Raw genomic sequence first — 15,371 nt, forward strand, 5'->3', positions numbered from 1 at the left:
ATTCTCTAAATTAACAAATGAGGAAACTCAGACCCAGAATTTAAGTGACTTGTTCAAGGCCATTTAATTATGAGATCCAGTATTAGGAACAGGCTTCCTCTACAACATACAGTGATTCTCCATAGTAAGGGTTAACACTATTCAAAGTCTTACTCTGGTCAAGGTCCATAGCAGTAAATACTTATTAAACTGAAGTGAATTGACTAACTTTTGAGATTCATTTCAATTAGTGATCAGTGGATTCTTTCCATCTTTATTTTGCGGTCTAGTTCTGGGCAATGTCTAGGCTTTTTATTTTTTTTTTTAATTACAATGTTCAGGGACTCTGATTCTTAAATTATTTCTCCTTGACCTATTTCCCAAGTCAATTATTTTTTATATCAGATAGCTTACATTTTCTTCCAATTTTTTATTTTGTTCTTATATTTATAGTCTTTTTTTTTAACCCTTACCTTCCATCTTAGAATCAATACTGTGTGCTGGTTCTAAGACAAAAGAGTGGTAAGGGCTAGGCATTGGGGGTTTAAGTGACTTGCCCAAGGTCACACAGCTGGGAAGTGTCTAAAGCCAGATTTGAACCTAGGATCTCCCGTCTGTAGGCCTGGCTCTCAATCCACTGCCCCCAGCTGCCCCCTGATATTTCCAGTCTTTATGGAATTTTGGAGTCATGGTTTTGTTTGCATTAGTATTGTTTTCAAGGAGTATATTTCTTGGATAAAGTTTACCACTTTCCCTTCTAGCTATATATTCTTCTGCCAAGTCTTTCCTCCAAAGGTTTTATTTTCAATTTTTTTTATCTTTTGTTTCATTTATTCTTGATATTCATGCAGTCCCTTTTGTGTCTCTGTAGCTTTCATGAAGTCATTCATTTTGGGGGAATTTCTACATTTGCAATAATTGTTTATATTGAATGACATTTTCTTTCATTTACTCATCTGTCCACTTTTAGACCCTGAATGCCAGAACCAATTTCTTCCCTTCTTTTCCCTCCCATATAGGGTGGCTGGCATTAATCTGGATCGCCTGAGTTTCTGCACTGGCCTTCACCCCTTAGGGCAAGATCCCCTTGGATCTTTTAGGATCTCTTAGGACCTTTAGGTTTTCTTTAGTAATTAAATTTCAGTGTTAGGGGATAAATCAAGTCACTTCAGCAAGTTCTTGGACTTCCAAAATACAAGTCCCTCTACAATCTGACTCCAATCTATCTTTCCAGTCATATTTCATACTTCTCCCCCTCCCTACCCAACCAGACTACCCAACCAACCAATGCCCAAATGTGTCCTACCCTCTCCCATAACTCTATATTTTCACAGGCAATCCCTACATGGAGGAAAACCAATCCAAAGGACTTCTATCTTCAACGTCCTTAACTTCTCGATAAAGAAAGTAAAGTAAAGACCTTCTACTTCTGGATATTCGTTCTCTCCTCCTGTTTTTTTTTTGGTGATACTACATCATGGTTCTCTTCCTTCCTGCTCATCTACATCTTGTCCCCTATGCATCTACATTCCTCAGGGTTCCATCCTGAGGCCTCTCTTCTTTCTTGGCAATCTCTTCACTTCCCATAGTTCCAATTGTCAACTCTAGGCAGAGAACTCTTGAACCTACATTTCCAGTCTCAACACCTCAAACTGCCTGGTGGATATCTCAACCTCAACAAACCATAGACTTCAATATGCCAGAGAATTCATTAGTTTGTCCTCTTTAATTTCCCTATTTCTGCACCATTTCCCCAGTCTCTTGGGTTTGCCACCTAGGGCTCTTCTCCCTCCCTTACCCTTCATCTCCAAGAACTTGTCAAATCTTACTGATTCTTCTTCCACAATGCCGTGTATATCCATTCCCTTCTCTCCTCACATGGCAACCACCCTATTTCAGGTTACCAGACTCCTAACCAGTCTGCCTCCAGTTCAATCTCTATATTTAAACTACCTGTTATTCCTAACGCCTTACTTAGACTATGTGACACCCCTCAATCAGCAAGCTTCAGCAGCTCCCTATCACCTCTATGAGAAAATATAATTTCTTCTGTTTTGCCCTGAAGGTTTTCACAACCTAGCTCCAGATCATCTCTCTAGACTTAATGCACACTTCTCCCCTGTGTTCATGCCAGACTACACACAACCTAGTCCATCTGCTGCTCTTCACACATAAAATTCCATCTCCTACTTCTTTGCTTTTGTCCTGGCTGTCCTCCATGCTTGGAATGATCTTCCTTACTTATGCTTCTTGAGATGCCCTCAGTTTCCTTCCAGCCCAACCTTGTTCAAGGGGCCTCTCCTGATTCTCTAGATGTTACTTACTTTATAAACTACATTTACCTATCTGTGAGCTCATGGTATCCTTACAACAGAATGTAAGCTTCTTGAGGGCAGGGACTATCTTACTTTCCTATTTATAGCTCAGTGGCTAAGCACAAAGATGTGCTTAATAAATACTTGCTAACTAACATTTGAAATCCTCATCCTTTAAGATTCAGTTCAGGTGCTCCATTGTCTGTGAAGCCTTCCTTTCCTCTCCCAGTGATCTCTCACTCTGTAAATTTTTTATGACACTCATAAGAACACAGGAGACATTATAATTAGTCTACACACGGGCTTCTAAATTCTAAGATCTCGAGCTTACATTTTTATAAGTAAGGTTTGCAGAGTACTAAAGAGAAGCATAATGACATTTCTTAACCTTTGTGTCCCCTGCTTCAGCACAACACCTATAAACAGTTAAGTCCTTGCATGTTAGTTGAATTTTATCTTACACATATAACTTTGATATCATAAACAATTCTGAAAGACTCAGGAGCATCGATCAATGATCAGTCATAAATCCAAAACTGAATTCCGCCTCTTCCCCTAGCTTTATGTCCATGGTTGCCTCCAGTTTCCGATCCCCACTATGGCCTTATGATCCTGAATGTGTACCCCCTTTCCGAACTCACTGAAGTGTGAAACATGGCAAGTTATACACCATGACTTCAGACTGGGTCCATCTGGGTCTAGACTTGGCCTCATGTTTTTTTCCCAAAAATTATTTGGATGTTAGTGTTTTATTCAATTCTAGAATTTTAAATCTTAACTTTTCATTTTTAAAAGTCAATTAGGGGCAGAGAGGTGGCTCAGTGGATTAAGAGCCAGGTCCAGAGATAGGAGGTCCTGGGTTCAAATCTGATGTCAAATACTTCCCAGCTACATGATCCTGAACAAGTCACTTAACCTCCATTCTCTAGCTCTTACCACTCTTCTGCCTTGGAACTAATATTTAGTATTGATTCTAAGACAGAAGGTAAAGTTATTTAAAAAAGAAATAATTAAAATCAGCATGTTTTCCTCAGTCTTTTAAAAGTTCCATCTTTTCTAGGTGTCTATAGTGGATAACAAATAAAAAAATATAACTTTCAGAGGGCAGTTAGGTGGTACAGTGGATAGAGCACCAGGTCTAGGCCAGAAAGATCAGAGTTTGAATCTGAGCTAAGACACTCACCAGCTACATGATCAGAGGCAAGTCACCCAACCTTGTCTGCCTCAATTTCTTCATTTGCAAAAAAAGCTGGAGAAGGAAATGGCAAACTCCTCCAGTATCCTTGCCAAGAAAGCCCCAAATCAGGTCACAAATAGTCAGACTCAACTGAACTATAATCTAGGCCACTAGGTAGCTCACTAGATGCTGGGCCTGGAGTCCAGAAGAGCCAAGTTCAAATCCAGCCTCAGACCCCAGCTAAATGACCCTGGGCAAGTCAGCCAACCCATCTGCCTCAATCCATGGAGAAGGAAATGGCAAACCAGTCCAGTATCTTTGCCATAAAAACCCCCAGGACAGTATGGTCCACTTTGGCAGCCAAGTGGCACAGTAGACAGAACACTGGGTATCATCGTCCTGAATTCAAACACTAGCCTCTTGTTTCCCCCCACACCTCCCTCTCTCCTCGTCCTGTGCTCACATCAGGGCGAACGCTGAGGGCAGCCGTGAAGCAATCCACTGCCTTGTCATATTCCCCACTCAGGTTGAAAAGGACCCCAAGGCCACACTGCACATCAGGGTCAATGGAGGCAGGATCTAGCCGTACAGCTGCTAAGAACAACTCCTTTACCTCCACAAATAAGGAGCTGGGAGAAGGAAAGAAGAGAAGAAAAATTAGACAGGCACAGCTGTGTTCCAGTCATCTGATCCCATTTCCTAAACATACCCAGAACAGACCCTTCAGCCACTCAACCCATCTAAACCTCGGAGGCTAAAACTCTTTGCAAAACCACTTTTCACCTTGGCATCTTTGTATACAAATCGAACTTCCAATTGTTAAATCTAAGATTTCCATCCACTCCTGAGACCTCGGATCTGAATCTCCCTGAATTTCAGTTCACTAAGACCAACCAGGAAGAATCACTGGATACTACACCTGGAACAAACCTTGGAGATCATCTCTGGGGGATCTTAACCTCGGTTTTGTGAACTTTTTAATAATATGTTTTTAAGTAAGAGCATTTAAGCAAAATTAGTTTTCTTTATAATCTTATGTATTTTGTTCTAAAAACATTCTTCTGAGAAGGGGTCCCTGGCACAATATATAGGGTTTAATAAACCCTGATTTAGACCCAGACCTTTCTTTATTTTCCAAATGAAAGAACTGAGCCCAAGGGTCAGCTAGGTGGCACAGTGGATAAAGCATCAGGCCTGGAGTTGGGAAGACCTGGGTTGAAATCTGGCCTCAGTCATTTCCTAGCTTGTGATCCTGGGCAAGTTACTTAAGCCTGATTACCTAGCCCTTCCTGCTCTTCTGTCTTAAAATTGATACTAAGGGCTTTAAAAAAAGAAAAAAAAAGACTCGAGGTCCAGAGAAGTAAGGGGCTTGCCTATGACTGCCCAAACAGCTTATTTTTCTCAGACTCTAATTCTTTTCTCAGCCCAACCTCAGCCTAAACCACACAGCTTCAGCAGGACCCCTCACTTACTCAGACAGCAAAGAACCCAGGATACGCTTGCTCGGACCCAGCACTGCCCCACCAGCTCCCTCCTCGGCAGGTGCCACCAGGTGGGCATAGGCAGGTGTGTATCGTAGCCAGTCCCGCAGGGTCTCACAGGCCTGGCGCTGCAGGGACTCGTTGGTGAAGCTCACAGCCAGGGCCATTAGTGCTGTCAGATTATCTGGCTTTAGCTCCAGACATCTGTAACAAGGTGGGGAGGGGAAGTAAAGAAAGAGAGGGGTTAAGCAGTAAATGAGTCTAAATACGGTAGGAACTCCAGAGGCTAGGTCTGCGCCACAGGCACTGTGCACCAAAGCCCCAGATACTGAATCAATACAGACTCACGTTACCTAGTTCACCTAAGACCAGAGAATTCTCTAGATTCAAGATGGTTAGGCTCTAAAGAAATATTAGTCTATCCTCCAGTCATTTGCCTGAGGGAAAAATGAAGATTTAGAGGCTTAGGACCTAGCTGGGGTCCCATGAGGACATGGGCTGATGTGGGAATGGAATCAGTTTCCATCCAAAGCAACACAACATTCACATTCTAGTCTTAAAAATGTGCTCTTTTGAGGGAGCAACTGGGTGGCTCAGTGGATAGAGAACCAAGTCTGGAGACAGGAGGTCCTGGGTTCAAATATGACTTCAGGTACTTCTTAGCTGTGTGACCCTGGGCAAGTCCCTTAACCCCCGTTGCCTAACCCTTATTGCTCTTCTGGTTTGGACCCAATACACACTATTAATTCCAATATAGAAGGTAAGAGTTTAAAAAAAAAACCAACAGAATGTATTCTTTTGAAGGACTAGCAGCTTAGGTATGGACTGAAATCACTACAGACGTCATCTTTCATGGTACTCACCTTCGGAGGGCACTGATAGCCAACAGCTCCTGCTCATTCTCTGCTTGTGTGGTACCCAGGTACTGCCAGGCCTGTAGGAAGGTTGAAAGAGCCCATAACTCATGGAGCTACCCCTGAGATGTGCCCAGAGAAGGAGGGAAAGGATTGTTGCACTTTCTGTTTCATTTTCTTAATCTTTTCCCCTAAGCTCTAGTCCAAAATACCAAGTTATGAGCTTGGCACACAGATTGAAGCATAGTTTTTAACTTTCTTATTTTTCTTGGTTTTTGTGTTTTGCAATGTGGCTAATATGGAAAGTATATTCTGTATGACTCTACATGTAGAATAGATGTCTAACGCTTGTCATTCCAGGGTGGGGGAGTAGTATAAGGGGAGGAGAGAATTTGGAACTCAAAAAATGTTTTTTATTCAACCACTCCCTCCCCTCCTCACACCATAGAAGACATCATCCGACAAACAGATATTATATATAGATTATGTCTTTCATGTTTCTACTTCTCAGTTCATTCTCTGGAAGTAAAATAATCACAAGTTATTCTTCAAATATTAAATCTGTAGCTGTATAGAATGTTCTCTTGTTTCTATTCATTTCACTCTTCATTATCTTATATCATTCTTTCCAAGTTTTTAAAAAGTTAATCATCTCAGAAGCAGCTGGGTTGGCTCAGTGAATTGAGAGACAAGACTAGAGACAGAAGGTCCTGGGTTCAAATCTGATCTCAGACCCTTTCTAGCTGTGTGACCCTGGGCAAGTCACTTAACCCCCACTGCCTGGCCCTTACCACTCTTCTGCCTTTAAACCAGCACACAGTACTGATTCAAAGAAAGAAGGTAAGGGTTTTTTTAAAAAATGAATCGGCTCATCATTTCTTACAGCATAATAATATTCCTTTACCATCACATACCACAATTTGCTTAGCCATTCTCCAATGGATAGATGGAACTTGAAATTTTTTAAAATAAATGTTAAAAAAACTTTTACATATAATTGGGAACTATTTAATGAAACAAATAAAAATATATTTTTAAAATATAAAAAAAGAAAGTATGAAAGGCAAAAAAGAAAAAAAAGCCCCAATTATCTATCTACACCCCACAATTATCTGTCCTTCCCCAGTACTTAGAATTAGGGGAGGCATCTGGGTCTCACAGGCACAGGTCACTTACTTCCATATGCTCAGGATCCTGCTGCACTGCTGCCTCAAAGAGGAGTACTGCATTTGGCAGGTCCCCCTCCTGTAGCCGCAGCAGCCCCTCTGCAAAAGGCTGCGGATGATCCCGAAGTGGGTTCTCTTCTTCAAACTGGTATCCCTACAAGAGAGATGAAAAAGTGAGATGAATAGTCATAGCTCTCCCATGAGGCTAAAGGAAGTCTTATCTGCGAAATGCCTTCAGTCAGAGGAAAAAGGGAAAAGAAGAAAATATAATGGGAAAAGAAGTAGACTTGAAAGTAAAGACCCCCAAAAGAAGTACTGATAGAATTTTGGCAAGTTCTCTGTCTATGGGCATCTGTGTGCGAGGCCCTGTGCTGGGGACAACAAAACAAAAGTCATGGTCATCAAGGAACTGACAGGATGCCTCTGAGTGAAGGGGAAGTCATGATCTTGGGCCAGGGAGACTTGATGGCACCTATACCTGATCAGTGAATTTCTATATGGAATAATTAATAACATGATATCATGCTTCTGTGGTTATTAGTATTTGAGTAGAAACAAGCAAACTTACTTTCCCTACCCCACTTTTAAAATATTATTAAATTAAATTTACTGAATCATTAAATATTGAATATTAAGAAAGCATTTAAAAGTTATCCTAGTCTGAAGCTTTTGGAAGGAGAAATTACATCCTGCTTCCTCTCTTTCCATATAAGTCTAGGAAAGACTGAAGAACTTAAGACAGTGACTGGACAAGAGCAAGGGGCTCTTGATGAATGCAATTTGACCTAAGAGAAGGAAAAGCTTTGGGTAATAGAACCGTTAAGAAGATGGCATATTTGCCTTTACTGCCATCTGCTGACCATGAGAAAAGTACAGTGTCTTGGGCAAGTCCATAAATATTATGTGCTATCTCTATCTACTTCAAAGGGAGGCTTGAATGTTTTTACCCTTCACTTCCTACCACCACTTAAACTTGCCTCTGAAACAGACCTGAATGGCAAAATAAGGACTTTTTAAAGCTTCCCATAGACTCAAAAGGGATTTCTTGTATTGGCTGGTCCCCAAAGTCATCACAGGACCAATAAAATCTTAGATTTAAAGATAGAAAGCACCTCAGTGATCATCTAGTTCAACTCTATTCATTTTACAAATAAGGAAACTAAGACTGAAAAATATTAAGAATTTGTCAGTTCACAGAAGTATTTAGGACCAAAGCCAGGATTTGAACCCACAATGTCTCTGACTTTTGATATTGGCTGTCTCAAAGACAGAACTTCAAGGTGCCAGACTTGTTCACTGATTACAACTAGCAGAATAATAAAATGTTAAAATCAGAACAGAACTTAAAGGACATACAGTATCAAGTCCTTGTTTTACAGATGACGGAAATAAGGCCCAGGGAAATAAAGTAGGCTGCTTGAAGTCACACAGCTAATAAATTTCCTAATGATTACAACAGTGAAAAAGGGAATGAAATACCTCAGGAGACAGTGGCCCCTCATTAATTTTCAAAAAGATGCTGCATGGTCACTGCACAGGTATATTATAGTGGAAATTTCTTTTCCAATGTGTACTGGATATGGTGATTGAGGTTCTTTCCTGCTGCAGGGTGGGCCAGCCTCCCATAGGGGATGGGATCTTGGAGGTGGGACAATGTCATCGTAATGATAGATGGGAAACCGCAGCACAGGTTTCACAGGATAAACTGCTCTACCTTGCGTCAGGCCTGACTTTATTTTATACCCTCATGATCACACATCTACTTGGCACACAGTTTTATTCTCAACATATATGTTTCCATAGAACCTAACAACAAACAGGAAGCCTAGGGAGATAGTCAATGAAACATTGTTTCTAAGTGCAAGATCAGAGGGTAGAATCAACATGACCCAGATATAGGTTAGGGAATTCAGAGCACAGATTTGCCAGAAGTTTTTATGCCTTGAAAAGGGGGTCCTATCTAAATGGGTATATAAGAACCTTAGGTTTAATTTTGTAAGTGGGATCTCCTGGTAATATCCTGGGGGAACAGAGTGAGACATCTGTATTAACCCTGCAAGCATGTTGCTCTCATCTATTTTTCCTGGGGCTAAGTAAGAATAATAATCATAGCAATTCCAATAATAAGGGGATATTAGTAAGGAAAGTCACTTAGTGGGGTGTCAGTGGATGTTTCCATCCTTCCTGGGGGCTGCTTTGCAGTCCTCGGTTACCACATGTGAAAATGTCAAAAGCTTGGTCTTGATGGCTCCCGGCACTTTCCGATAAATGTTGTGTATCTTCCCCCCCAATATGTTTTTACTTATTTAATTAGATATTTCTTAATTACATGTAAAAATTGTTAACATTCATTTTTTTCTTATTTTGAGTTCTAAATTCTCTCCCTTCCACCCCTTTTACCTCTTCCTTTACAAGGCAAGCAATTTGATATCCAAGAAGAATGAAATAAAAAGTATTGTAATATACATTCAGACTCCATCAGTTCTTTCTCTAGAAGTGGAGAGCAAATTTCATCACAAACCCTTAAGAATTGTCTTAGATCATTGTATTGTTGATAATAGCTAAGTCATTCCAGTTGGTCATACTTTATTGCTATTACTATATACAATGTTCTCCTGGTTCTGCTCACTTTACATCAGTTTGTGTTGTCTTTCCAGGTTTTTCTGAAACCATCCTACTCACTATTTCTTATAGTACAATGGTATTTCATCACAATCACCGAAAACAACTTGTTCAGCTAATCCCCAATGGATGGAAATCCCTTCAATTTCCAATTTTTTGCCCCCACTATAAATATTTTCATATTAATAAGTCCTTTTCCCTCTTCTTTGATCTCTTTGGGATTACAGACCTAGTAGAGGAATTTCTGGGTCAAAAGATATGCAGAGTTTTATGGCCCTTTGGGCATAGTTCCAAATTGCTCTCTGGAATGGTTAGATCAGTTCACAACTCTTCCAACAATGCATTAGTGTCCCAATTTTTCTACATCCCTTAAAACATTTGTCATGTTCCTTTTCTGTCATAACCAATTTTACAGATGTGAGGTGGTGGTACCTCAGAGTTCCTCTAATGTGCCTTTCTCTAGTCAATAATGATTTGGAACATTTTTTCATATAACTATAGATAGCTTTGATTTCTTCATCTGAAAACTACCTGTTCATATCCTTTGACTATTTATCAGTTGGGGAATAATTAATATTCTCATAAATTTGGCTCATTTCTCTATACATTTAAGAAATGAGGCCTTTATCAGAGAAATGTGTTATATATGTTTTTTTCCCCAATTTCTTGCTTTCCTTCTAATCTTAGATATAATGGTTTTGTTTGTGCAAAATCCTTTTAATATAATGTAATCAAAATTACTGTATAATTTTATTCCAGTTTTTTTCTTAAATAAAGGATTTATTTTTAGTGTGAACAAAATTTTGATGCTTCAGAAAAAGCAACAGTTTTAGAAGGGCAGACTATAGTGCACCATTCTTACCACTGTTTTTAAAAAGATAATCAAAAACAATAATCTTATGTTTGATCATAAAATCCTCCCTTATCCACAGATCTGATAGGTAAAATTTTCCATCAGGTAAAATTTTCCATGTTTCCCTAATCTGTTTCTGATATCACCCTTTACGTCTTAACAATATACCCGCTTTGACCATATCTTATTATACATTGTGAATGCTGATCTATACTTACTTTCTGCCAAACTGCTTTCCAATTTTCTCATAAATTTTTGTCAAATAATGAGTTCTTGCCCCTAAAGCCTGGATCTTTGGGTTTATCAAACACTAAATAACTATAGTCATTTAATACTGGGTATTGTGTACTTATTATTGTTCCACCACTCTATTTCTTAGCCTGTACCAGATTGTTTTGACAATTACTTTGTAACTGCTTTGTGATTTTGAGATCTGATACTTCTATGCCACCTTCCTTCACATTTTTTAATTAATTCCCTTGATTGTCTTGCCTTTTTGTTCTTCCAGTTGAACTTCATAATTATTTTTTCTAGCTGTAGAAAATAATTTTTAGTAATCTGATGTGGCACTGAATAAGTAAATGTATTTAGATAGAATTGTTATTTTATTATATTGGCTTGGTCTTTCTATAAGCAATTAATATTTCTTCAATTCTAATTCTAAAATTCTTTAAGTCTATTTTCCATTTTTGGAGGAGTGCTTTTGTAAGACTTCCCCAGACTTTTAGAGGGTGGGATAGATTCTTCAGTTCATATATAACAGATAAAGAACATAACAATGAGGCCACGTGGGCTCTAGTCCTAGCTATTCCTAATTAGCTGTCTGACTTTGGACGAATAATTTGATCTTGGTAGGCAGTACATAGCTAATATCACACTCTCAGAATGGGAATGAGATGCTAGGCAGTATCACAAAGGGGAAATCAGCCTCCTTCAGAATGTAATAGCAATAAAAACAAAAATATATTGCTCATTTCAAAGATATAGGAGCAACTAGATGATGCAGTGCCAGCCTAGAGTCAGGAGGTCCTGGGTTTCAATCTGGCCTCAGATTCTTCCTAACTGTGTAACCCTGGGCAAGTCACTTAACCCCCATTGCCTTGCCCTTACTACTATTCTGCCTTGGAACCAATACACAGTATTGATTCCAAGAGGGAAGGTAAGAGTTTAAAAAAACAACAAAAATAAGAAGCTTTCTCCCCTTGTTACTTCAAAATTGCTGCCAAATAATCAACATAATTCCTGTAAAAATGGAGATTTGAACTCTAGACTCCAATCCCCAGAAGACCTTGCTCTGGTTCCCAGGATGCTTTGTAACCTCACTGAATTCTCACCTGGGCCGAGAGCAAATTATTATTTAAAGGGTCTCTGCCTAGGGCTGGGGCTCTCTTCCTGTTTCCACTTGCAAGGAAATGGGTCTTTTCATGATGTAGGTGAGGTTGAATTGGGCCTCTTGGCCCTCCTTCACATATGCTTTTCTTATTTGTATATTCTTAAAATTTTAATCCTTAATAAACCTCTAAAAATATAATACTCCTTGCAGAGAAACTAATTTCTACCTTGCCTCAGTTCCCCATAAATTTTAATCATAACACTCCTATAGTATAAAACTGATGAAAAATAATTTTTCCTCCCGTTTTAGAAAGCACTTTCTTGTGTTGAAGTAATTCCAAGCTATTTAAAACTCAGGCCCCAACTTTCCTCTAGCCATTCTTTGTCCCCACAGGACTAAGTACAGGGTTTAACACACAGTAGGTTTGATAAGTGTTTACTGACTGATTCTGTCCCTTTACTGCACACTTTCTAGCCTTCTGACACACCAGTCCCCACCAGCTGCTCTTTGTCTGGCCAAACTGGCCCTCCTGATCTTCCTCCTCCATAGCATCTCATATTCACCTCAGCCTTTTCAAATCCCTCTGTAACTTCAACTTCACCTATGGGAAACCTTTCATACATCCCCCAGCTGCTAGTGCTTTCCCCCTCCACAAATATATTTTTCCTAGTTATACTGATTTTGTTACTAGCACTACCTTATCTTACCTTTTCTCCTAGGGTTCCCTCTCTGCTCCAGGCAACTCTGGACAAACTGCACATCCTGTGCTTTCTTGCCTTCATGCTATTCCTTATAACTAAAATGACCTCCCTAACTATAGGAATTCGTTCCCAGTTCAAATGCCACCTCCTCCGGGAAGTCTTCCCTGATCTCTATAACACTATTTATACCACACTTATGCATTGCTTATACAGAAGTAATATTTGTACTTATCACCATCTCTACCAGACTACAAGCTTTATGAGATAGGGTAGGACATATTATCTAAAATTCCTCCTTCATCCCACATCACTCCTATCTCAGTGCTCTCATACTCAGGGAGATAATATCAAAGTAGCAATTCTTCCTGGGAAGCTCTGTCTCAGCTCCAGGACCCCCACCTCCTGGCCTGTCTTTGCCCTGGGGCCTTCCAAGGGAGCCCTGCATCAGCGCTTTACTGCTCCACACCCACCAACCCACATCCCAGCTTCTCTTCAGAGACTTCTCAGGGGTACTATGTCAGTCCTGATTAAAGCTGGCCACTTGCTGGCCTCTGGATTTGGCCTGGGAGCCCTGGGTCAGCCTGGATCTCTGCCATCCACCTCTGGCCTCTTTGCTCAAGATTCTTCTCCAGTTCTCTGGTGGACATTTTCCAATCTTGCCCTCTGCTCAATAAGTCCTGGTGGTTCCCCATTGACTCAGGGATCAATCTGAAGTCCACTTTGGGGTACTGAAAGTTCCTTACATTTGTCCCCTTCCTCCTAGCCTTCTTCTACCTTAATCTCCCCCACAATTTAGCTCCAGTGGTGCTAAACCCCCTACACTGCATTGACAGCTTTGATAAAGCAAGATGATAGACTTCCAGATTTGTGATTATCTATTAACAAAGGAAGATAGTTATGTTTAAGGTTTCTTTTCATGTGAAGCTTCACAGGAAAACAGATTTATAGAGTATGCACTTGGTAGTTTTCCTTTCTCAGGTTTGGAGAGGGGAAGGTCAAGGCCCCAGAACAGCCACTCTTACCTTATCATAGGAGGAAGAAGTGAGGTCGTCATAGTCCGAGAGCCATGGATGGGCCTCAGCATCCCGTTTTGCCATCTCTTCCCATTCTGCCTGCAGCTTATCCCAGAAGTCGACATCAGACTGGAGAAAGGCAAGTGAGAGAGGACAGGAGTCAGCTCTCACTGCCTCCTACAAATCTTTCTTCTAAGAGTATTCCCTAGGAATCTTCTTTGATCTTACACTCCCACCGTCTGGGTTGCTATCCACAGAAAAGCTCTTCAGGGAACAGGTCCTTAACCTGGGATCCATGAATTTTTTAAAAAAATATTTTGATAACTGTAGTTCAGCAGAATTGCTTTCCTTTCACAATCCACATATTTGATTTTATGCTTTTAAAAACATTATTCAGAGAGGGGTTCATAGCTTATAGTAGACAGAAGGGGTCTCCCTTCAGGAGCAAGGAGTCCTTGCTCCTGGATGTTGTTCTCACCTCTACAGCTGATTTGGCCCTTTCAAATTCTGTATCTAGGACAGGCACGTTCGCTGGCCGTGTGAACTGGTCCACCCAGGCATCTGATGTGCCCTGTGAGAAAGAAAGGGCAGAAGGCCAGTCAATGTTCTCCCATCCGCAGATTCTTCCTCCTCTCAAAAGGCCCCTCAAGCTGAAGAATATCAGCTCCCACTGCCACCCACACAGGGGGGCAGGACTGACAGAAAAAACTGTCAATGACCATCCTTTCCCCACTTGGGATCAGAGAACACTGAGAGGGAAGCCCTAACTTGGAGCAAGGGCTGACTCTGAGGCTGGACTGGGTCATGACAGGGTCCTACCTGCTGCTGTACAAACTCTGCTGCCCACTGTTCTGCCTGCTCCCGGCTGGACCCCGAATTGGCATCCAAGGACACCCGCCCCTCTCCGATCTGTCGCACGAATCGCAGGAACTGGGGCACAGAGACACACACAGGCCACTTGGGAAAGGACTGCCAAGTGTGTGCCCTCAACCATGGCTGAAAGGACCCTGCACACTCCCTTCTCCTTGAACATACCCAGCTCCAGGCAAGATAGAACAAGGGAGCCAAGAACAAAAGGAAGGGCGTCTCAGGCTCTAAGGCTGGGGAGCAGAAGAAGGGAAAAGGAAACCACAAAATAGAAAGGGGCTAAGAGGGAGATAAGAGAAAAGGGGAGTGTGGGCAGGCCTCAAATTTCTTTGCATTGCTAAGGAACTCAATTAGCACTTATTAGGTGCCTACCATATACAAGGCACTGTGCAAAATATGAAAATGAACCCAGCCCCTGTCCCCAAGAAGGCACTCTAATGTGAGGATACAACATGTATCCAAACAAGTAAACACAAGAGAATCTCAAGAGAAGGAGGACCCTAATGAAGAAGAGTCAGTAAAGGCTTTATATAAGATGTGACATTTAAGCTAAGGGGTAGCACTGTGGTGAAAATACCAGGATTGAAGTTAGGATGACCTGGGTTCAAATCTGGCCTCAGATGCTTTTCAGGTATGGCCCTGGGCAAGTCACTTAACCCTGATTGGCAAGCCCTTGTCACTCTTCTGTCTTAAAACTGATACAAAGACAGAAAGAAAGCTAGGAATTCTAAGAGCCAAATGTAAGACTATGGGGATCCCAGGCCTTGAGTGAGCCTGTGCAAAGAAAGCCCAGAGACAGAAGATGGAATCTTCTTGGTAGACTAGAGATAGATTTTAGAGAGCTTTAATGCCAAACCCAGGAATTTGTATTTTATCCTAAAGGAAATAACTATGAACTGAAAAATGTAGAGCAAGGGAGCAGCATGGTCACACCCAAGTCCTAACAATATTAATTTGACAGGTATATGGAGGATAACTGGAAATTTGGAGAACTTGGAAACAAGGAGACT

At 40.9% G+C, this 15,371-nt stretch overlaps 1 protein-coding gene across 7 annotated transcripts in view; it reads right to left on the reverse strand.

The window, feature by feature from the left end:
- PEX5 (peroxisomal biogenesis factor 5) overlaps nt 1–15,371 on the reverse strand; it is a 34,951-nt gene that overhangs the window by 2,057 nt on the left and 17,523 nt on the right. For 4 of the 7 annotated variants that reach the window (XM_056799182.1, XM_007503689.2, XM_056799181.1 and 1 more), the window contains 6 exons: nt 13,973–14,065; nt 13,504–13,623; nt 6,983–7,126; nt 5,816–5,886; nt 4,944–5,156; nt 3,935–4,100 (listed from right to left, as the gene is read on the reverse strand). In XM_056799182.1, coding sequence (XP_056655160.1) covers nt 3,935–4,100; nt 4,944–5,156; nt 5,816–5,886; nt 6,983–7,126; nt 13,504–13,623; nt 13,973–14,065 — 807 coding nt within the window. Of the gene's footprint in view, nt 1–3,934; nt 4,101–4,943; nt 5,157–5,815; nt 5,887–6,982; nt 7,127–13,503; nt 13,624–13,972; nt 14,066–14,313; nt 14,425–15,371 lie in introns of all 7 variants that reach the window. The other 3 variants (XM_007503688.3, XM_007503687.3, XM_016425929.2) reach the window with 1 other exon arrangement.

This window comes from Monodelphis domestica, chromosome 5, assembly GCF_027887165.1.
Source record: "Monodelphis domestica isolate mMonDom1 chromosome 5, mMonDom1.pri, whole genome shotgun sequence".
Lineage (NCBI taxonomy): Eukaryota > Metazoa > Chordata > Mammalia > Didelphimorphia > Didelphidae > Monodelphis > Monodelphis domestica.